This window comes from Vipera berus (genome assembly GCF_964194415.1).
Source record: "Vipera berus genome assembly, chromosome: 1".
Classification (NCBI taxonomy): domain Eukaryota; kingdom Metazoa; phylum Chordata; class Lepidosauria; order Squamata; family Viperidae; genus Vipera; species Vipera berus.
This window is the reverse complement of record NC_138202.1, coordinates 94,032,439-94,055,975: the sequence shown is the minus strand read 5'-3', so window position 1 is coordinate 94,055,975 and position 23,537 is coordinate 94,032,439. Positions and strand designations below refer to the sequence as shown.

At 41.1% G+C, this 23,537-nt stretch overlaps 1 protein-coding gene across 4 annotated transcripts in view; it reads left to right on the top strand.

The window, feature by feature from the left end:
* MPPED2 (metallophosphoesterase domain containing 2) overlaps nucleotides 1-23,537 on the top strand; it is a 163,465-nt gene that overhangs the window by 72,443 nt on the left and 67,485 nt on the right. For all 4 annotated transcript variants that reach the window (XM_081329924.1, XM_081329922.1, XM_081329923.1 and 1 more), the window contains exon 4: nucleotides 11,904-12,129. In XM_081329924.1, coding sequence (XP_081186050.1) covers nucleotides 11,904-12,129 — 226 coding nt within the window. The remainder of the gene's footprint in view (nucleotides 1-11,903; nucleotides 12,130-23,537) is intronic.

The window sequence follows — 23,537 nt, the reverse complement described above, 5'->3', positions numbered from 1 at the left end:
TTTTTGCTATTAGCCAGGGCTGGTTTGTTGTTTTTATCCCACATTGTAACTGACAAAGTTTGTTGCTATACAATGCTATGTTATGTTCATTGATGGGATTTCTTTTGGGATTATTTTATGATGCTTGTAAATTAAAAATCCAGAAATTTTGGAACTAATTAATATATACATGCAGACACACACACACAAACACACACACACACACACAGAGAGAGAGAGAGAGAGAGAGAGAGAGAGAGAGAGAGAGACTTCATCTTAGGATCATCTGCATTCTGCTTAACAATAATGCTACAGTCAAATCTGCTGGTCCTCCTTATGCCATAAGATCTTTTGTTGTGTATTACAGTCTTGAAATTGCCGATTACAAAGGAAACTAACAGTGCTTGTAATAGCTCAGCATTTTTTTCAGTGCAACCATATCACATAGGGAAGAGCGGCCAAAAATTCATTCATTGACCCAAACAGTATATCATCTTTTGAAGTAAGGTAGGTCAGGAAACAGCCAAGAACTTCATTTTTGCATTTTAAGGGCATAATAACAAAATCTTGAAAGCCCCTAATGATTCTCTGATATGAGAAAATCAAGGATGATGAATGAATTTCACCCCACCCCACCCCATCCTCATTTTCAGGCCTGGGCTGCTGTTTACCTAATCACTCTTGCAGTCTTTCAAGGCTATCTGTATTCCTCTACACTGACATATATTCTCATATATTTTCTTTCAAAATATTGACCTATTTAAAATTGTTCCATTTACTTTAATTAAGCACCTTTATTTGCATAACACAATTTCTATTTTATATGAATACTGTGATCAGAAGTTGATCTCTGCAACATTTGCAAAAGTGGGAAGTCATTAATGGTCTGTCTAGTCCCATCCAACAGTGGTACAATTGGACTCTTGTAGTCAGTAGCAATTACTTTCTTTTTCTTTCCTGTGGAAACATCCACTTACCTGTTAGATTCCCCACCCCCCAGGGAATTCTCTTTTCACTGCAGGAAAATCTGGGAAATTGCATTGGGAGGCTAATATGGTCAACTATTACACTAGTGAAAAAAATAATTGTAAATAAAATGCAAAATTTGACCTCATTGGTCAACATCAAGCACTGTTTAAAAACTACTGTCAATTTATCTGTACATGATTCACCTTAAAATATCAGCATCTTTAAAATAGGCATACTTCACATTGTGAATATTTGGATCCTTGGTTTCAATCTAAAGTACTGTGAATCTTCTAGCATTGGACTGACTATAAGATTCCTTTCCTGTAATAAAAATGAATCCTAAATTATTTCTATTGGGAAGGGAAAGTTTACCTTTTTGAAGTAAATTGATAAATTGGATAAATCATTTGATTTTTTTTTAAAAAAAAATATTATGACAGCCAACACAATAGAAAATGCTTGTTAAATTATCAAGGGTCTTTGGGGATTGAAAGTAGCAGTCTTACACATGTTAACATATGAATAAACTTCCTTAGATGTACCCAAGTGTGGAATTAAACATAAATTGATGCATAAGTTAAAGACAAATATTGAACACAATTGAAAACATATTGATGTAATCTTTTTATTGATATTATAATTGTTTAGAAAACCCATAATAAAAAGAAATAAAATTGTGTCAGTATTTTTGGAATAAAATAATTTATCATTTATGCAATATGCTTCTTATTGTGTAACAAAATAAAAAAGGGTATTAATCACAAACAGTTACATTAGAATAATGTTATGGTTGAGACATAAATTATAGAAAACTAATTCTATTGCTAATTGCTATTGGAGCTTTAAATTTGCCCCGGTGGGGCAGTGGATTTCACGGTGGTGATACCAACTTACACTTATTTCAAATGAATCTGCCGTTGGGCAGGTATGTATGCTATTGTAAGCCAATAGTTTGAGAATGACATAGGCTGGCATTGAGGACTCTGATGGAGATCAGCATATGCCTTTGCCCAAGCAGGCCTTTTAGAAGGAGTAGGCAGGGGTTCCCTGCTTTCGTGGGTTTATGGCTCAACCTTGGCATTATTGTAACGTAGTTTTTTGTGTTTAATGTTTCTTAGACTTGGTTTTCCATTGCCAGCATGGAAGGAACCCTAATGCATGAGTTTCAGAGGAGAAAGTAGCAGTTCTGAACCTGCTGTGTGGCTCGATCAGCAAGCGTGAGTATTAACGCTAGAGCTGTCAGGCCTTGTGAAAATTAATGAAGCCTGACGGTTACCCAGTGAAAGGTCAGAGGCAGAACTTGCTCTTACGTAACATTTGTATTTTGTTGTGTCTAACAACAGTTTGAACAAAGGAGAGCTTTTATGCGTGAGCCTTAGATTTATCACAGAACTCCATAGGTCTTGGCCTTCTCTTTTCCTTGTGTTGTAGCTTGATGTTTTCCTTGCATAAAACCAAAGTATTTAGCTGTTTGCTTTTTATGCCCACCTTGATTGATTTTTCCCGTTCTTCTCAACTGTCCTTCCAGTCTCTGTCCAACTCAGTTATCCCTTTTAAACAGACAGCAGTTAAACTAGTAATGATGAAGTTTTGTTAATGAATTTTGAGAATGCCTGATGTTAGATTGTTTGTGTGTGTGCGTGTGTGTGTGTGTGTTAGAGAGAGAGAGAGAGAGAGATTTTAGGGCCATCATACTATTGCATTGCATTTTTCAGCTTGAGATTATATGTATACATGAATTACATTTGGCTAATTTGGAGAATATTTTTCATCATTTCATTAAGTCAGTAGTGCTTCAAAAGTGGTTCTTGCTTTCCCTTAGATTCCTTGGTTATATTTACCAAGAAGTCTATTAAAATCAAACATGTTGAAAAGAAAGAATCTTGAACAAACCATATGAGTGGGATTAAAGAGAATAAATGTTCCATTCCGAGCAATCATTCTGACTTCTACATATTGAGTATGTTGGGGATAGCACTGGAGGGACCAATTAAATTAGAGAAAAGTAAGACCACTGAAATGAATGGGAAGGATGTTTAGTTCTTAATTCTTAGGCATGTCAAAACATCTGTTTGTGAAAGATTATCTTCCTCTTGCTTTTTTGCTTGTTGTCTGGTCTTAACCAAGTTACTTCACCTTTTTGCTTTTTTCTCATATCCAAATAATCAATCTTGCAAGGTTTTGGGAAATTTTCAGCCCAATATTCTCTATTATGCATTTATCTATACTTCTGTAGAAGTTGATTTTTCTACACAGATAGAAGGAACCTGGAATTTATTTGTGGAAAATCAAATAACATTGTGATTGAAAGGATTTAATGAACAGTACTCCATGATTAAACATATCATCCAACCAGAGTTTGTATTTAGTTCAGACTGAACTATTTTTTATAAAATTCTTAATAAAACTTTGTATAAGATTGCGAAATTAAAAACATAGGCCAGTACTTGGCAAAATACAGTCTAAAAAGTAATTCTTTCTTCATCATGAAAAACAACGTTATTTGCACATCCTCAGTTATTCTATTGTTTAGGATTCTTGTGTTACAATTTAATTTTGTACACTAATTTTGTACACTGTGCTCTAATGATCATTTCACTTTTAGCCCATTTCTCACTTGTAGAGTTGTAGCTGACTGGGATCATTCTTTAATTGTGGTACTTGTTAAAATGACCCAAATTGAAAATAAGTTTATTATGCCCCTCTCGTAAAATTGGATGCCAGGCCAATTTTCTTTTTAGTTTTCTTTTATAAGAATTTTCTAAGAGAAATGAAAAAGGAAATAATACTATAGGAACTGATATGAATACATGTATAAATAATACACAACACAGAGACACATGTATGCATAGTGACACATCTCTGTGTATACATACACAGAGACACACACACACCTTGTACAAGTAGCAGAAATCAGGTAGATAATCAACAAATCTTAAATAACCAAAAAATAAAGTGTTATGTGGCTAATACATTCTAGTATATAAGTATTTTAAGGATTTCATACCCAATTTGTAATTAAAGGATATTTCTAATCCCGAGTGCAGTGTAACAGAGTGAGCACCTGTTACTCGTCCCAGCTTCTGCCAACCTAGCAGTTCAAAACCACGTAAAAATGCAAGTAGAAAAATAGGGACTACTCCGGTGGGAAGGTAACAGCGTTCCGTACGCCTTTGGTGTCTAGTCATGCCGGCCAGATGACCACGGAGACGTCCTCGGACAAGCGCTGGCTCTTCAGCTTTGAAACGGAGATGAGCACCGGCCCCTAGAGTTGGAAACGACTAGCACGCATGTGCGGGGGAACCTTTACCTTTACCTTATGTTTGGTTAACACAAAATGAAAAGGAGAAGGAAAACTGTAATAATAAACAGTACATTGAATGGTGTCAGTGATATATAAACCATATGTCAAATGAAAATGCAAACTCTAGTATCCAAATTTGGAATGTGGCCCAATTCCATGTATAGAATTGTAGTCCCCAAATGGTTTCCAAATAAGGTAGAATTGTACATTAGATTTTCTTTTCAAATATGAAGTTATTCTAAGCATTGAAACATATTCCACAGTTTAATAAACCATTCTTCCATAGAAGGGAACGAAGATCTCGTGTAATTAAAAAAAAATTCTTGAAACTGTTAATATTTAATTTAATTTAATTTAATAATATTTATATACCGCCCTTCTCCCTGAGGACTCAGGGCGGTTCACAGGGCAGAATAAAATACTAAATACAAACGTTAAAACAAGATTAAATAATTGCCCATATTAAAACAGTTGGAATCAAGTTCTAAAACACCAAGTTAAAATTAAAACACAAGACTAAAAACCCCACCAATCCCCATCAGGCTAGGCCGGCTTGAACAAACAGAAACGTCTTGAGATCGCGACGAAAGGAGCGAAGATCGGGCGCCATCCGGAGCTCTACCGGTAGCTGATTCCACAGCTCCGGAGCGCCCACAGAGAAGGATCTCCCCCTGGGGACCACCAATCGACATTCTCTGATCGGTGGCACCCTGAGGAGGCCCTCTCTGTGGGAACGCACAGGGCGCAGGGAGCTTGATGCCGGCAGCAGATGTTCCCTAAGGTACTCCGGCCCCATGCCATGAAGGGCTTTAAACACTGTTACCAGTACCTTGAATCTCACCCGGAAGACAACTGGCAACCAATGCAGCTCACGGAGCAGCGGTGTAACGTGGGAGTATCGGGAGACTCCCAACACAACTCTCGCGGCTGCATTCTGTACCAGTTGGAGCTTCCGGGTGGTCCTCAAGGGCAGCCCCATGTAGAGAGCGTTGCAGTAGTCTAGACGAGAGGACACGAGCGCATGAGTGACCGTGCACAAATCATCCCGGCTAAGATAGGGCCGCAACTGGCGCACCAGGCGAACCTGGGCGAAGGCCCCCCTAGTCACAGCTCCTATATGGTCTTCCAGGGTGAGCCGTGAATCTAGGAGGACTCCCAAGTTGCGAGCCCTATCTACGGGGGGTAATAGTTCACCCCCCATAGCCAAAGGTGGAACATCCGAATAAACCCGGGATGAAGGTATGCAGAGCCACTCAGTCTTGTCGGGGTTGAGCTGGAGTCTGTTCCTCCCCATCCAGACCCGAACCGCCTCCAGGCACCGGGACATCACGTTGAGGGCATCACTGGGGTGGTTTGGGGTCGAAAGGAAAAGTTGGGTATCATCAGCGTACTGATGATACCCAACTCCAAAGCCACGAATGATCTCACCCAGCGGTTTCATGTAGATGTTGAACAGGAGAGGCGAGAGGACCGACCCCTGAGGAACTCCACAAATGAGAGACCTCGCGGTCGACCTCTGCCCTCCTGCCAACACCGACTGCGAACGTCCCCGGAGATAGGAGGAGAACCACTGTAAAACTGTGCCTCCCACTCCCAATCCCCTGAGACGCCGCAGCAAGATACCATGGTCGATGGTATCGAAAGCCGCCGAGAGGTCTAATAGGACTAGAACAGAGGAATATCCCCTGTCCCGAGCCCTCCAGAGATCATTCACCAGCGCGACCAATGCCGTCTCCGTGCTGTGCCCGGGCCTGAAACCCGATTGGTACGGGTCTAGATAATCCGCTTCATCCAGGACCAGAGGGAGCTGATGCGCCACCACACTCTCAACAACCTTCGCAAGAAAGCGAAGGTTGGAGACAGGACGAAAGTTGTTTAATACAGCTGGGTCCAAGGCAGGCTTCTTGAGGAGAGGCCTCACCACCGCCTCTTTCAAGACGGCGGGGAAGCAACCCTCACTCAGAGAAGCCGATATAACTGCCTGGAACCAGCTGCGTGTCCTCTCCCGGGCTGCATAGACCAGCCAGGAAGGGCACGGGTCCAATAAACACGTGGTGGTGCTCAGCCTCCCCATGATCCTGTCCACTTCCTCCGGAGTCACAGAATCAAACTCCTCCCAGATGATATCGACAAGACCGCCAGTGTCCTGATCGTCAGACTCTGCCCAGTCAGAGTCCAGACCGGTCCGAATCCGAGCGATTTTGTCCGACAGATGTTGGTTAAACTCCTCGGCACGACCCTGCAAGGGATCCTCCCTCACCTCCTGATTTAGGAGGGAGCGAGTCACCCTAAACAGGGCGGCCGGGCGATTATCTGCGGACGCGATAAGGGTGGCGAAGTGGTTAGACCTCGCCTCCCTTATCGCAGCGAGATAAGACCTAATGTAGGCTCTTAGTCGCAATCGGTCGGATTCGGATCGGCTGGACCTCCAACCGCTCTCTAGGCCCCGTCTCCGACGCTTCATCTCCCGAAGCTCCGCAGAGAACCATGGAGCTCGACGGGATCTGCACCGGGTCAGGGGCCGCAGGGGTACAACTCGGTCAAGAGCCTCAGTGGCCATCCTTTCCCAGGCTTCCACTAAGGCATCTGCCGAGCTGTGAGCAAGGGAGGCAGGTGGGGACCCCAGCGCTGCCTGGAACCTCTGGGGATCCATTAAGCGTCTGGGGCGGTACCATTTAATTGGTTCCAAGCACCCACGGCGGGGGGTGGCAAAACGGAAGACCAGCCGCAGGAGATGATGATCGGTCCATGACAGGGGCATAATAATTGGGGAGCCCCCACCAAGATCATCTAACCACCGTCCAGATAAAAAAACTAGGTCAAGGGTGTGGCCTCCCTCATGAGTCGGTCCCGAAATTACTTGCGTCAGGTCCATGGCCGTCATGGAAGCCATGAACTCCCGAGCCAACTCAGATGATCCTCCCAGCGATGGTAGATTGAAGTCCCCCAAAACTATAAGTTTCGGGAACTCAATCACCAACCCAGAGAGGACATCGAGCAGCTCAGGCAGGGCTGCTGCTGCGTGACTAGGCGAAAGGTACACCAGCAGCAAGCCCAACTGCGCACCAGGGCCGCATCTCAAAAAGAGAGACTCACACCCGACTATCTGAGGAACAGTGGCCTCCCGCGGACACAAGGTCTCCCTCATAACAACAGCCACACCCCCACCCCTACCCTGAGCCCGAGGCCGGTGCAGCACCCGGAAATCTGGTGGGCAAAGGTCAACCAGAGGAATCCCGCCCTCTGGGCCCAACCAAGTCTCCGTGATGCAAGCCAGGTCCGCCTGCTCACCCTCGACCAGATCACGAACGAGAGGAGCCTTCTTAGAGACGGACCTGGCATTCAAATACACCAGCCGGAGCTCAGGGGGCTGCACACCCTCACTCCCGGGACCTTGGGGTAGAGCCAGAGGGTCGGAGTGCCTCACCGCTTGTAAGCAGCGGAGAGGCCTTCCCTGAGATCGATACGGCCCTCTGCTCCTACATCTGCTGCCATTCCCTGATGTCGTGGGAATAGGTAGCCCCACGACCAGCCCTGGAGCCCCGGAGGTGACCGACCCCCGCTCCTCCCCCCTGCGATCTCCATCGGCCCTAGCCAGAACAGCGGTAGTTGGATAGCCCCCCTTATCCAAACAACCAAAAGAACCCTCCCGCCTCCCTAACCCCCTAAAAAATTTTGAAAGAAAAATAATCAGGGGCCTCTTATTAGGTCTACGTCGAAGGCCCCTACCCGTGCCCAGCCAACTCTCAGGGTCCCAATAAATGGGCCCTTCCTCGAGGTTATAATCGGCTGGCAAGGCGGGTCGCACCCAGGAGAGGGGAGCACCCCTGAGGGCGCACAAGTCCGTGGAAGAATATTTAAAGGAAGGCATAAATAGCAGTCCGGATCGCAGGCAGTCCATAGATAATAGTCCATAAGGAGGATCTATTCAGAGAGGGAGTCCCAGGCCTCCGTCCAGCCGCTGCCACTCAGCTGGATAAACCCCCCGGGCAGGCCTGCCACCGTCCTCTCACTACGGCCACAGAGCCAGTTCTCGGGGGGGGTGGAAGTCTGGAGCAACCGCACTGGGTATGGCCTGCCCCATAGAGCTCTCACCTCTAGGGGCAGCAGATGTAAATTCGGCCATCCTCTCACAATGGCTAATACCCAGAGTTCTCTGTCCTTTGGGGTATAAGGGGCAATGCGCAATCGATTGTAAAAACAAAAACAAGCCATCATAGTCAATTCTGGTAAAAGCCAAGTCCCCCGTTGTCCCGTCATTCCTAGAGGTTGTAACTGACCACCAGTCCATAGGCCCTCAGTTCCATAATTATTGGGGCCTTCCAGACTGTGGTCAACAAAGATTGGCTCCCCCAGGTCTATTAAATTCCCCGCCGGTCTTCCAAAGTCCTTCAAAATGGCCCAAGTCCACAAGGCTCCACTGGGCTCCACCGGAATCCACCGGCTAGTCCAGGAACCTTCAGGGCCATCAGAAGCAGTGGGGGTGCCAACCCATCTGGGATATGCAGAACCAACCGGGGGGCCGGCAAACCGGCCATAACGCCATCGCTGAATCATCGAAGCCGCTGCCGCTGGGCCGCTATGGACACCGCCGCCGCCATCCCCGTAGCCACCGTAGCCACCGGAACGATATATATACTGTGCCACTTAGTATATATTGCATAAATATATAGTTGAGTGAAGTTTAATCAAAATATCTCAGGATAAAATGGAATGGCCACTTTCAAGATTTCTTCCATTTTGTAGGTGAATGATAGTGTTGTTGAGCTTTACAGTATTGCCATCACATATGGAAGAAGGATCCAATCCATTCAATGCATTTTTAACATTTTGTAGAGATGGAGTTACAGAATTTAGCAATTATGAATGGAATAGTGTACCAGCATTAAAACATAGCAAGGTTTTCAAATTTCAAAATTTTTAAGTATAAAGTTGATGTTTGTGGAAATGTTCCCTGCTAGTGTGAATTCAGAAACTTGACATGTATAGTTTTTAGTTTATGATGAATAGAATTTTAAGAAAATGAATTGCAGTGTTCTTTATAATGTCATAAATGGCCATATGAGAGCCCAGTCATATGTATAGGCTACCTTTCCAAGATAAACAAATGAACCTAAGTGGCTATCTTGAAGTGTGTGTGTGTGTGTGTGTGTGTGTGTGTGTGTGTGTGTGTGTATGTGTATTGTTATACATTGAAGTTTCTTCTCTAAGTGGTATTGATTTAAAAAAACAAAACAAAATTATTATTAGAAAAGTGTCCTAAAGGCTGACAAAAATGTATACCTATGCAATCCTCCTGTATCTTTGTCTCAGTAATGATGTACAGGATTATGGGCTATTTGAAATGTGCTCAAGAATGAGTTGGTGGATCCTTCTCTTGGTTTATTTGGATAATTAACCAAATTTAATGTATTATAAAGTGGTCCATTTTATTTCCTTTTTTAATATGAAAATTGTAGTCTGGAGAAAGCAGTAGCAGTGATTGTCGGCAGACCTTGCAAGCAAGGAAAACAAGACGAAGGGGTTCATGAAATTTCTGAAAACTTTCCCTTTTCCTCTGAAAAATTTTGATAATATAAACATTGTGATAGCAAATATGAAGAAGATTGAAGAAAGTGAATAATTAAGAAAGAAAAATTGTTCATATGGTTAACATAAGAGTTAACATTACCATATTAATTAATTTGGCATAATGTATTGTTTTTGATTTTATTTGTTTTACAGTGGTTCTCCTCCTATCTCCAGGGACGCTCGCAGTCGGTGTTGACAGGAGGGCAGAGGTCGACCGCGAGGTCTCTCGTTTGTGGAGTTCCTCAGGGGTCGGTCCTCTCGCCTCTCCTGTTCAACATCTATATGAAACCGCTGGGTGAGATCATTCGTGGCTTTGGAGTTGGGTATCATCAGTACGCTGATGATACCCAGCTTTTTCTTTCTACCCCAAACCACCCCAGTGATGCCCTCAACGTGATGTCCCGTTGCCTGGAGGCGGTTCGGGTCTGGATGGGGAGGAACAGACTTCAACTCAACCCCGACAAGACCGAGTGGCTTTGCATACCTTCATCCCGGGTCTATTCGGATATTCCATCTCTTTCTATGGGGGGTGAATTATTACCCCCCGTAGATAGGGCTCGCAACTTGGGAGTCCTCCTAGATTCGCGGCTTACCTTGGAAGATCATATGGTGGCTGTGACTAGGGGGGCTTTCGCCCAGGTCCGCCTGGTGCGCCAGTTGCGGCCCTATCTAAGCCGGGATGATTTATGCACGGTCACTCACGCGCTCGTGACCTCTCGTCTAGACTACTGCAACGCTCTCTACATGGGGCTTCCCTTGAGGACCACCCGGAGGCTCCAACTGGTACAGAATGCAGCCGCGAGGGTTGTGTTGGGAGTCTCCCGATACTCCCATGTGACACCTCTGCTCCGTGAGCTGCATTGGTTGCCAGTTGTCTTCCGGGTGAGATTCAAGGTGCTAGTAATGGTGTTCAAAGCCCTCCATGGCATGGAGCCGGAGTACCTCAGGGAACATCTGCTGCCGGCATCAAGCTCCCTGCGCCCTGTGCGTTCCCACAGAGAGGGCCTCCTCAGGGTGCCACCGGTCAGAGAATGCCGACTGGTGGCCCCCAGGGGGAGATCCTTCTCTGTGGGCGCCCCGGAGCTATGGAACCAGTTACCGGTTGAGCTCCGGACGGCGCCCGATCTGCGCTCCTTTCGCCGCGATCTGAAAACATACTTGTTCGAGCAAGCCGGCCTGGCCTGAGGGGGGATTGGTGGGGTTTTTTGTTTTTTTTTATCATTTTTATTGGGGTTTTTACTATGTATCAATTGTATTTTAATCGGGCATGCATTTAATTATCTTTTAGTTTTTGTAAATTTCTGTGTTTTATTCTTGCCCTGTACACCGCCCTGAGTCCCCCGGGAGAAGGGCGGTATAGAAATATTAATAAATTAAATTAAATTAAATAATGGTTGTGTGCCATCAGATTGATATGTAATAGAAAGTGCTTACTTTCCTAATAAACTTCAGTTGAACCTTTTTCATTCTGATGTCCTTTAGATATAGATTTCAAACTTTGGTCAGTTAGGAAATTGAAAAACCCAATACATCTGGAGGCACCAGATTGGAATGAACCATTAATGAGTACAGCAAGGACTGAGTGCAAGTCTGTGGCCTTTAAATGGAATGCTGGAGGCATTGTTTCAAAGATGGTAGAACACAGAACATAAAACATAGTGGAATAGAGTAAAGAATATTAACTATAGCCATAACAAAAACTACATTTCTTTTTTTTTAATTTAAATTTAGAGCTTAATGTAATCAATTGCATATAATTAGCATGATTGTACCCTATATATGTATTAATATTCCTGTTCTACTAGGCATGTGAGTTTTGGAGGGACTTTTAGAATGGACATATGATTCTGGAGTCGAAATTGCATACGTCTGGATAAAAAGATGACCAGCCATATGAACTGTTCCATAAATTCTTCTTTAATTCATCAAACCTCTAAATAATATTGATCAATATGTCTTTCTTTCTTGTGATTTCCCTTGAACAAAACCTGTCCAGTGTGAGTTTAAATGTGAAATCTATGTTTGTTTTCGGACAGCAGTTTCTCAAATAAATAATTGCTCTGTTTCTGTACTGTTTCAGGAAACTTGCCATATGATTACAAAATAGTGATTGCTGGGAATCATGAACTAACATTTGATAAGGAATTCATGGCAGACCTTGTAAAACAGGATTACTACCGCTTTCCTTCTGTATCCAAATTGAAACCAGAGGACTTTGACAATGTTCAGTCACTTTTGACAAACAGTATTTACTTGCAAGATTCTGAGGTAACAGTCAAAGGATTCCGAATATATGGCGCCCCTTGGTAAGTCTAACATTTGCCTTTATGTGCATATATATGTAATTAGTTCCACAATCTGTGAAGTTCTTATTTTAACACATTATGTAATTTCTTCTGAATAAGGGAAGTAATAGATACTCCATAATTCAAAATCTTGTGTGTATGTTAGAAACCTAAGGCTATGAGCAAGTTCTGGAATAATCAGTTATTTTGCATAATAAATTTGAAATTCAAAACTCCTTATTTAATAGCTATACTCTAGAAGTTGTAACAGATTTTTTGTGCGTATTTTTAAATGATGCAAAATAGTTTAATCACAGCACGCTAAAATGGAGTATATATTTTAAAAGAAATCACTGAGAGCTACAATAAAAAAAACCATAACTTTCTTATGTCAGAGAGCAGAGACTGACTAAATGGATAAAACTGCACAAATAATATCCAATTAAGTTTAATGCTGTTCCCTTTACTTCAGTTTGTCAGCTTTCATATGAAAACTAAACTGAACTCTGATTAGTATGATCTACCGTATTTTTCGGACCATAAGACGCACCAGACCATAAGACGCACCCAGTTTTTAGAGCAGGAAAACAAGAAAAAAAATTCTTTCTCCTTCTCTCTCTCTCCCTCTCCCATTGTCCCTTCCTTCCTTCCTTCCAGTCACCATTAAATGGATTGGACTTCAGGCAATGCTGAGCGTTACTCGAAATACTTTACATGGGTTATTGTTTGAATTATCCTTCACTAATCCCGCAAGATGGGGTACCAGCAACTCTTTATTTTGCATCCCAGAGAAATTACGAGAGAGGATTGCAGCGGGGGTCTTGTAGAGACTCGGTTACATAGACAAAAACTATGGCTGGGCCGCTAACACGTTTATAAGCAAGCATGGCTTGTGGTTTGTTACCATTGCAGATGTAACCTGAGAATTTTCACTTTGTCTGGAATTAAACAAACAAAACAAAACCATGGATCCTTTTTTAATGTTCACTTGGTTGACAGCTTCCTTCCATACTCTTCCCAGCAGAGAAAAGAACATGAAACTTAGCTAACTAGATTAGGGACAGTTTGGGAACTTTTTACCAGTCAGGCCCAACTTACTGAGGCTCATTTGTTTTGCTTGTCACTTAAAACAAACTTGTGGCTCCTTGTGATGTGCAGACTTCCTTCTCTCTGAATTGCAGTTCCAGATTGTTTACCAGATGTTAAACGGGCTCTCTTCTCAGAAATGCAGCTGGCCCTCTGTTTGCTTTCACTCATTTTCCCACTGAAAATCTGAGCCACTCACCTTGCTGGTCTTTGTGCAATAGGAAATGGTCCGTGTGTGAAACGGAGTGAGGGAGATTGCCAGAAATGCAAATCGGCCGATCTCGCGCTTCTGCAAACTCCCTTGCTCGGTTTCAGCTTCCCTTGCTAAAAGAGAAAGCAGGCTGAAACGAGGCAGATTGCAGCAGCGCAAGATCAGCCGATTCGCATTCCTGGCAATCTGCCTCTTTCGGTTTCAGCCTGCTTTCTCTTGTAGCAAAGGAAGCTGAAACCGAGCGAGGGAGAGTGCAGGAGCGTGAGATCGGCGTTTCTCAGCACGTGCCGATTCGTGCTCCACTTGCGGAGGTTGGGGCTCGCCATACGGATCACCTTCGGACCATAAGACGCACCCTCGTTTTCCCCCCCACTTTTGGGGAAAAAAGTGCGTCTTATGGTCCGACAAATACGGTATTCACTGTAAGAAAGAAAAAAAGTGTTCTTTGAAAGACACTTAATGATGGTTATTGTAAGCCTGCTTGTTTTCACAACTATTTTGTTAGTAATCCACTAATTAGATACTGCACATAGTTAAGCTCACATATGTCCCCACCTATATCTCTACTAATTATGGCAGGGTTCCTCTTCATTTAACTCCTTGTGCACTTAGCAGGAAATTCTTAAGTTGAATGTTTGCTATAAGGAATCATGACAGTCTGCTATTCAAGTTATTTAAAACCTGCAATTACATTTTCCTTCTTTGTGTTTGTATTGTGAATTTAAAAAACAAATTCTACTTTTTTATACTTCCAGCCTATTTGAAAAACAACAGAAGTGATACTGTATGTATGCATATATATGAATAATCACAAGTATGTATGCATAGCCAGAAGCCAGGATGAAAGAGAGAGAGAATATTATATTTATGTAATACTTGTTTAATGGTCTTGCGCCAAAATCTTTGTGTATGATTTGGAATTTAGATTACCTTCCTGATTTCTTGCAAATAACCTAAATGTAATAGGTCCTTTAAAACATATTTTTCCCATTCATGTCCATACTAGCTAAAAGATATCAGTCTTTAACCACAAAAAAAGAATGCAAGAGAAGAATTTACCTTACTTTAGGGATGAGCAATCTGGTCTATTCCAGTTTCTTTGGACTCAAACTTCCATTAACTGCATGGCCAATTTTAAAGGATGATGGGAGTTAATATTCCCAAAGTTTGGAAAGTCCCTCCGCTTCCATTTCTCCTTTAAGAGATGTTACCGGAATAGGCTGGGGTTCAACAAAGGGAAAATTCACTCCTGTCTTTTACTGTTAAAGATTTAATCTAGTGGTAACTTTGTGGAAAAAAAATGAAGTTAGAACTTTACAAAAGGTCCCCTCCCTCTTTTGTCTATTTTTCCTTTTAGTCAGTAGAAGCAGTTTAAACTTTTCATTTAAATGAGTGATTGTATGTTGGAGAATTACCTCATATAAAAATAATAAACCTGAAAGTATTGAAAATTATGCTGATAATGTCCTTTGTATCCAAAGTGAAATTACAGTTATCTAGATTACATATTTATTATCATTTCAGAGAGTCCAGGGATGATCTAGATTGGCAGCAATCACTTTTCATAGGCTTGTACACTGTTTTTATGGATATTAGTAATAGATCTACCTGCAGCCAAGTCCTGTATCAAAACTAAGAGCTTTTGTGGTACTTTTTGTAAGAACCTTTAGGTGGTACTTACTCATCAACAGGGTAGACTCATGTAGAAAGTGGTGGGAAATGAATTTGGAATAATTGGAATTTGCCTCCAGAGATTGAACAACATTTTATCTGAAATGTTACCAAGTTTCCTGCTTGAGCAGGGGGTTGGACTAGAAGACCTCCAAGGGTCCCTTCTGACTCTTATTCTGTTAAATCCGTAGCTTCTAATTATAGGTAGTCCTCGACTTGTGACCGTTCAAAGTTACAATGGCACTAAAAATGTGACTTATGACCGTTTTTCACACTTACAACCATTGCAACATCTCCATGGTCAATATGATCAAAATTCAGGTGCTTGGCAACTGGTTCATATTTATGACGGTTGCCATATCCTGGGATCATGTGATCAGCTTTTGCGTCCTGACAAGCAAAGTCAATGTGGAAGCCAGATTCACTTAACAACCATGTAACTAATTTAACAGCTGCAGTGATTCATTTAACAACTGTGGCAAGAAAAGTCGTAAAATGGGGCAAAACTCACTTAACAAATGTTTCACTTAGCAACATAATTTTGGGCTCAGTTATGCTCATAACTCGATGACTATGTCACCATCATAATCTATTGCACAGTAACTTCCATACATTTAGCTGCTGTTGGTAGGGAAAGCATTAAATGGGGGTGTCAACAAGTGGTAGGCCAGAAGTAAATTCCAATTAAATTTATAACTTTGTTTAAAATATGAGTCAAGAACTTTTATTATTTCCACTCTAACATGGGCATTCTTCTTTGGGCCTATATTTCTCCTTTCTCAGATTTTTATATGGTATAGTATAATAATTAAAAAATGCACTCTTCATCTTGTAGTCTTCTAGATTTGTTGGATTATAACTTCCAAGATGGATTAAGGTTGAAGAGATCAAGTTGCAAACTTGTCATGCAGCTCATGTTGAACCAATTATTTATCTTTAAGCCCAGACTCCTTCACAGGAAGAAATAAAACACTCTGCATTTAATTCCTAAGTCAAGAAATGTAAGGGATATTCATCAAACTCAGTTATACACCATTATGTTGCAAAAAAGATTCAGCATAAAACCCAATATGGATATAAAATTATCTAAAGAAAGTGAGCAGAACAAACACATTCTCACATGACAGAATTCCACAGATGTGGAATCTTGTATCATATTAATCTGCAATAATAAATATAACTAAAAATGCCAGCAGAAGGAGTTCAGGAATATTTATGTTTCATTCAGCCAGTGAGCAGAATCATGTTCTTGGTGAAAAACACAGGCATCTGCTACAATCTGTAACGGTAGATTAAAAACAAAAAAGTGAAAATATTCCTCTTGAGTCAAATCCCAATCTTCCAGCCTCGCAGAGAAATATTATTTGTAAGTATATAAACCTGTGGTTTGCATCATGAAATATCTTTCTTCATTTGCCTCCTTCCCCTTTCCACATTTACTTGTGATTAAGTCTTGCATCCTTTTTAAAGATGAATCTGTTGAGTGGAGCCATATCTCCAGTGAGAATCTTCAGAGTTAAATAATAATAATAATAATAATAATAATAATAATAATAATAATAATAATAATAATAATAATAATAATAATAATAATAATAATAATTTTATTTGTATACCGCCCTTCTCCCGAAGGACTCAGGGCGGTGAACAGGGCAATACATGTTAAAAGACAAGAATACAAAAATTAAAAGAGATTAAACAAGATGCCCAAGAACTATAACAATAAGTTAAAATACATAAAAAGCAATAAAACCCAAACCCATCACCCATCAGGCCAGGCCGGCTTGTTCGAACAGGTAGGTCTTTAGGTCGCGCCGGAAGGAGCGAAGGTCGGGCGCCATCCGGAGCTCAACCGGAAGATGGTTCCATAAATCCAGCGCGCCCACAGAGAACGCCCTCCCCCTGGGGGCCACCAGTCGACATTCTTGACCGGTGGCACCCTGAGGAGGCCCTCTCGGTGGGAGCGCACTGGGCAGAGGGAAGTTGATGCCGGCCGCAGGTGCTCCCTGAGGTATTCCGGACCCATGCCATGAAGGGCTTTGTAGGTCATTACCAGCACCTTGAATCTCACACGGAAGACAACTGGGAGCCAATGCAGCTCGCGGAGCAGGGGTGTAACATGGGACTATCGGGAAACTCCCAACACAACTCTCGCGGCTGCATTCTGTACCAGTTGGAGCCTCCGAGTGGTCCTCAAGGGCAGCCCCATGTAGAATAGGAATGGAATCTGCCATATTGCAGGATTATATATTTTCTCTCTTTGGTTCTTCTGTTTCCCCCCCCCCCCCATTATGGCTTTATGAGAGCTATGTGGAATTTTGACTGTAGGTTCCCTCCCTGAATTTCCAGATGGATGGCATTAGTTTTATCAGAAATGATGTTGGTGTTGCTGAAAGTACCTCTTTTTGTTCTACCATAAAAATAAAGAAAAACAGAGACTGAAACAAACTTCTGTGATTCTATGCATGGTGTTTTACAATGTGTACTATTTGGTATTATTTATACTATTTGCTACAAATACATTGGAGATTTTTTTAAAAAAATAAATAAATGCATAACACCCATCCTAACTGGAGTGATGATTTTAATTCACTTCAATACTTTCCCAAGACATCTAAAGATAATGAGATATCTTCATATCATTTTAGTTAATTAAAAAAAACACTGTATGCTAAGTGGGCAAAATGAAATGGTTCCATTTCACAGAAAGGTCTGCTTTGCAGCTAAGGATTTTTTTTAAAAAAAATCATTTATGTCATATAATCTTCATTTTTTTTAAAAAAATGGACTTATTAGAGATGTCTTTATCAGCATATAAAAAGGCTTTGGCATTGCATAGACCTTGAACTAATGAATTAGTTCTCATGGGCCACTTTCCTGTGAGCCTGGAAAAAAGATGACTGGTCACGTGGAAGTGGAAGAGAAGACCAGCTCCTTTAATGAATATAAGAAAGCCTGTGCTCTTGTGAATAGAAAAGAATTGTGAATAGCCCTAGTAAAAACTCTTGACTGTGGTACATTGGCACCTGGCAGGTGGTATGCGACAATCGTAGAAAAGTGGTAGCGGGGGAGGGGAATCAGCTGAACCGGTGGTAGCACCGCACAAGCCTAATCGAGAGATGGCTGGAGCTAGGCGACCGGTGGTACTCAGATGTTGCCATATCCTAAAAGTGGTACAATCGGTGAAAAGGTTGAAAAGCCCTGACGTAGAAAATCTGTTTTCGACTAGCAGTTTTACGTCAAGCAGTTTTATCCCAATTCTTAAGAGGTTCAGATTCAAGTTTTTCATTGAATTTAAAAACTAACCTTAGCACATATATTTAGATCAGAGTTTCCCAACCTTTCTGACTTTGCATACCAGCCGGGCGGGGGGGGGGAAGCTCGTATGTGTGCAGCTTCACTTGCACGTGGTGGGCATGCACGCCTGCCACTTGTGCAAATGGAGCACTTGTGCAAGTGGGGATGTGCGTGCGTGCTCGCCTGCCACTTCCCCAACCCAGTTCTGAAAAGTTCAAGGCCTAGTAGTGGGCCGTGGCTTAGGGATTGGGTTCCCCTGATTTAGACTATGTAAATTATTTATTATTGTATTTATTAATCAAATGTATACATTGTCCATCTCATTACCCAAGTAACTCTGACAGTTTACAAGTAGAAAACCCCCATAAAACCCTTAGAAAAATAGAGTTAAAAAGATGGAAGGGATGCCCTCAAGTCACCAACTAGCCCTGTGGTTGCATACTACTCTTGGATCTCCATGCCACTCTTGGATCTCCAAAGCCAAGTCTTAATGCTCTCTTAGAAGGGGGCCAACTTCAAGATGTTCCATAGGGCAGGGGTAATGGCAGAGAAGGACCTCCTCCTACACCCCACCGATCATAATTCTTTAGCCAACTTAATGTGTCCTTTCTGCTTGACTGGATATGTGTTTTAATCATTATTTATTATCAAGATCATCATTATCAACTTGAGATTCAGTTTGATGTAGTAGTTATATGGCAGCAGATTAGAATAACAGAATTGGAAGGGATCTTGGAGGTCTTCTAGTCCAACCCCCTGCTCAAGTAGGAAACCCTACACCAGTGATGGCAAACCTTTTGGAGACCAAGTGCCCAAACTGCAACCCAAAATCCACTTATGTATCATTGGGTGCCGGATGGGTGTGGCCCATTGGGTGGGCGTGGCTGCAGTGGTAACGGCAGACTGGGTGGGACTAAAAAGTTCAATCAACTCCAACTTTGCGAGATCTTTCGTTTTTCCTGCGAGATGTTGGAATTGATTGATTGAACCTTTTTTTTGGGCACGGCGGCAGAGGCCTAAAGCGAAAAGGTTTTATAAAAACCAGCTGAAGGCCTCAGACTGGGGCAATGGTGCATGTGCCCACAGAGAGGGCTCTGCGTGCCACCTGTGGCACATGTGCCATAGGTTCGCCACCACGGCCCTACACCATTTCAGACAAATGATTCTCCAATCTCTTCTTTAAAAATCTCCAATATTGGAGCACCCACAACTTCTGGAGGCAAGCTGTTCCACTGATTAACTGTTCTGTGAGTTCTAATTCCACGTTAGGCACAAAGCCAGCTAGCTGACCTTGGCAAGAAGGCAGTGGCAAACGTATCCTGAAAAAAATATTGGCAAAAAAGCTGAATGGACATGTCCAGGTGATTCCCAGGAATCAACACTGACTCAAAGGTGCATACAAACAATTACCAACTTATTATAGCTATAATAAAGAAATGTCAACCTATATTCATGCTTGGTGTTTTTTCTTCATACATCTGATGACTTTTTGTAGAATAAGATGATAAATTCACTGTAATTTGTCCCTAGACAATAACTTTGAATACACAAGAGCATAATAAGCAGGCATATACATAATAAGCAGGCATATACATAGAATGAAGGCTACTGCTAAGCTTGTAAGCCGCCCTGAGTCTTTGGAGAAGGGCGGGATATAAATGGAATTAAAATAAATAAAATAAATTTGTGGCTGTTTGCAGTGGTGCATATTTAACATATTTAAAGTATACAGAATTTGTTTGATGTGGTATGCAATGAATTTTTACCACATGACTGGGGTTGCTGCAAAGGTTATAAGTGTAAATTTCAGTTGCAAGTCCCTTTTTTCATTGCTGCTGACTTTAAATGGTCACTAAATGCATGACTGTAAGCTGAGGACTACTTGTACAGAACACCTCTTTGGCTTTTTCAGTGCCTAACTTGTGCCAGTTTTATTTCTCAGCAGGAATAAAAGGATTATTTAGCAACCATCAAACCACTTTCATCAAGTTTACCTAATTCACGTCTTGAGAATTCTTGCATCTAGAATTTTAATCTATTGGGCCATTAGGATAAAATTTCTCTTAAATTGAACTTCTGTTAGATTTATGAAGACTTTCATGTTGTTGTTTTCTTGGCAATAGCATAAACCTCCTGTCCACATAGCAACCTGGTGTAGCCCTTTTGGGGTTTTTTGAGACCAGCTAAGATTAGCAAAGTCCTGCCACCTACTGTAGACATTGATAATTAAAAGCTCATCAAAAACAGTCAGTGGATTACCTCTGACACCTACAGATTTGTTGTTGTTGTTATGCTGAATTTAAAAACAAAGAACAACAGATCATAGAGATCTGGTACAAGTCACATTGAGGAAAACAGTGGCGGGGATGTCACAACACAAACTCCATCCTTTTGTAGTTGTGTCTCAACATGGGATGTTTTGCACCCTTGTGCAAGAGCTACTAGTTTCCTAACCTGCAGACAACGCTTCAACTGATCTAATTTATACAGGTAATCCTTGATTTACGATCACAATGGAACCCAACATTTCCATTGCTAAGCAAGACAGTTGTTAAGTTGAGTTTTGCTCCATTTTACAATCTTGCCATCATTGTTAAGTGAATCGCTGCAGTTAATTTAGTAACACAGTTGTTAAGTGAATCTGGCTTCCCCATTGACTTTGCTCATGAGAAGATCGCAAAAGGTGATCACATGTCCTTGTGACACTGCAACCATCATAAAATAAATGCATGCCAATTGCCAAGCATTTCAATTTTGATCATGTGACCATGGGATGCTACAGTGGTGTAAGTGTGAAAAACAAATCATAAGTCACCTTTTTCAGTACCGGAGTAATTTTGAACAGTCACTAAATGAATGGTTATAAGTCAAGAACTACCTGTTCTTGGAATGTTGAAATCCTTTGATGGTTTTCAAGATGCAAGTCCTTTCTATTTTTTTCTTCCTTACTTTATGGTTTAGTCTACAACATCCAGTTTTGCTTTTTATTTGTCACAATTTTTCACATTTCTCATAGTAGAAGCTAAACTAAAAGGCTGCAGGTTTTTTTTACTTTGTTTGCAATTATGTTTTACTACAAATAGCCATAAAGTTGTTACTGCTTTATGCTGCTATACAACTTTCTTTTTACCCTGTCAGAAAAACATCAAGATTTTTTATCCAATTATAAATTGTGTAATGCATCATGGATTTTGCTGACAGTCTTCATGTTCTCGAAATAGAGAACAAATTAACAGCAGATATTGAGTTGTTGGATTAGAAAAACCAATTGGCAACTAAAGGCTTCAGTTGTGCTTGATAGGGAGAATGGTTCCCTTGTCTTTTATTTTCATAGTCTTACTTGGCAATTAACTAAGGCCTTTTAAAAATGAAGTAGAAATTACCAAGTTCAGCAATAATGTTTTTCATATCTGCTAATCTGAAGGGGCACATAATGATGTTTTTATACCACTTTGTCAGAAACTGGCATTTTTTAATAAAAAGCAATAGTTCGGAAAAAAAGCATGGGGAAAGAATGAGGTCTTGTGTCTCTGTGTTAAACAAATATACACACACTCATAACATAGTTATGTTTAAAGGCCCCGGGTCTTATTTCATTTTTCTTGGCTTTTGTCCTTCAACCCTCTCATTATAAAATTGAAGATTGTTATTCCCTCAGGTCTAAAATTACCAGCGTTTGTTGACATTTTTTTGCTTCTATGGGAATGTCACTGACTCCTTTTAAATCTTGCTGAGATCAGTTGACTTCTAACTTGACAGTCCTTCTATTTGAAAATGAAATGAAAACAGAAATTGTAAACAGAAAGATGTCTATTTAAAATACCATTCATCTTGGTCCAGATTTTTGTATATCCTCTAGCACATACATCAATTTCTTTCACATATGCTTTGCTTTGAGTAGAGGGATTCAAAGAAATGTAGATGGGACTTGCAGACATACATATGAAATCTCTGAAACAAAGTGCTAATAATGCAGTTTCCATCATTTGCTTAACTAGGAAATAATGAGCAGTGAGGTACTGCTTCAGAATTCCTATATTTACCCCAAAAGATAATGTTGCTTTAAATTGGCCCCACCAGTCTCAAATGTGGAGATTAGAGACGAAAAATATTTGCCTCCTTAACTGTATGTTACAGGGAATCTACTATCATCTATAATCTAATACATGATATTGTGGCTGTTTTGAGCCAACTATAGCACTTCTACAGCTTTACGGTGTGTTGTTTTTGGATTCGTTTCTTTTTTTTCCCCCTGTCCCTTCCCTCTCTCCTAATCCTCCTTCATCACCACCACCACCACCATTGGGTTTTGTCTTTGTCTTTTTTCCCCCTTCCTGTAAGCTCGTCTTTCTTTCTTTTTTTCTTCATTTATCAAAACTATTTCTTCCGCATTGATTCCTTCGAGCTATGTCTGGAAGCAAAGGCAATCAAATTAACTAATATTTTACTTTTGCATGAGATTAATGCTAATGCTTACAAAGAAGGAAATAAACTCCCATAATTTAATTTGTATTCTCCAGTTGATTCTCAGTGATTTAATTTTGCAGAGGTTTGTCTTTCTCCTTACTGTTTTTGGAGCTTATATTGGAGAATTAGAGATTGAAAACTCCTTTATTATGCTGTCTTCTAAGTGCTGAATGGGCCTCAGTACTATCATCCTAAGTGCTTGTCCATTCTAATTTTAAATAACTCGAGCACTGTGGCTATGTAATTTCCTCTTGGAGACCGTTGCTCTGTATAATCAATGTTACTGACAGGAATTTTCCATGATATACAGCCTAAAATTCCTAGCTTTTAATTGGAGCCAGCTCTGGCCAAGATATGGGCTTGAAATACTGTTCTGATGTTGTCTCTTCAAGACAACAAAGTCCATCCAGTAGTAATATCACATGTCAGCGTTCCCCAAAATGATTTGCAAATACTTATTTTGTTTAATATTTAATGAAAATATTTCTAATTTGCCTGCAGAGCCTTCCAAGTGATGTATAACATTTCTTAAAAAATACTACAGTACAATCAAATCTCAGTTAAAAATAAAATGTTTTTTAACACAATTTCCTGATGTTCAGCATATCTTCAGTGTCATTTTATTACTGTTTGCAACAATTCCTTTCCTTGGTGTTCTGTCAGATACATTGGTTTTGAAATTTAGGTTCTTTAAAGT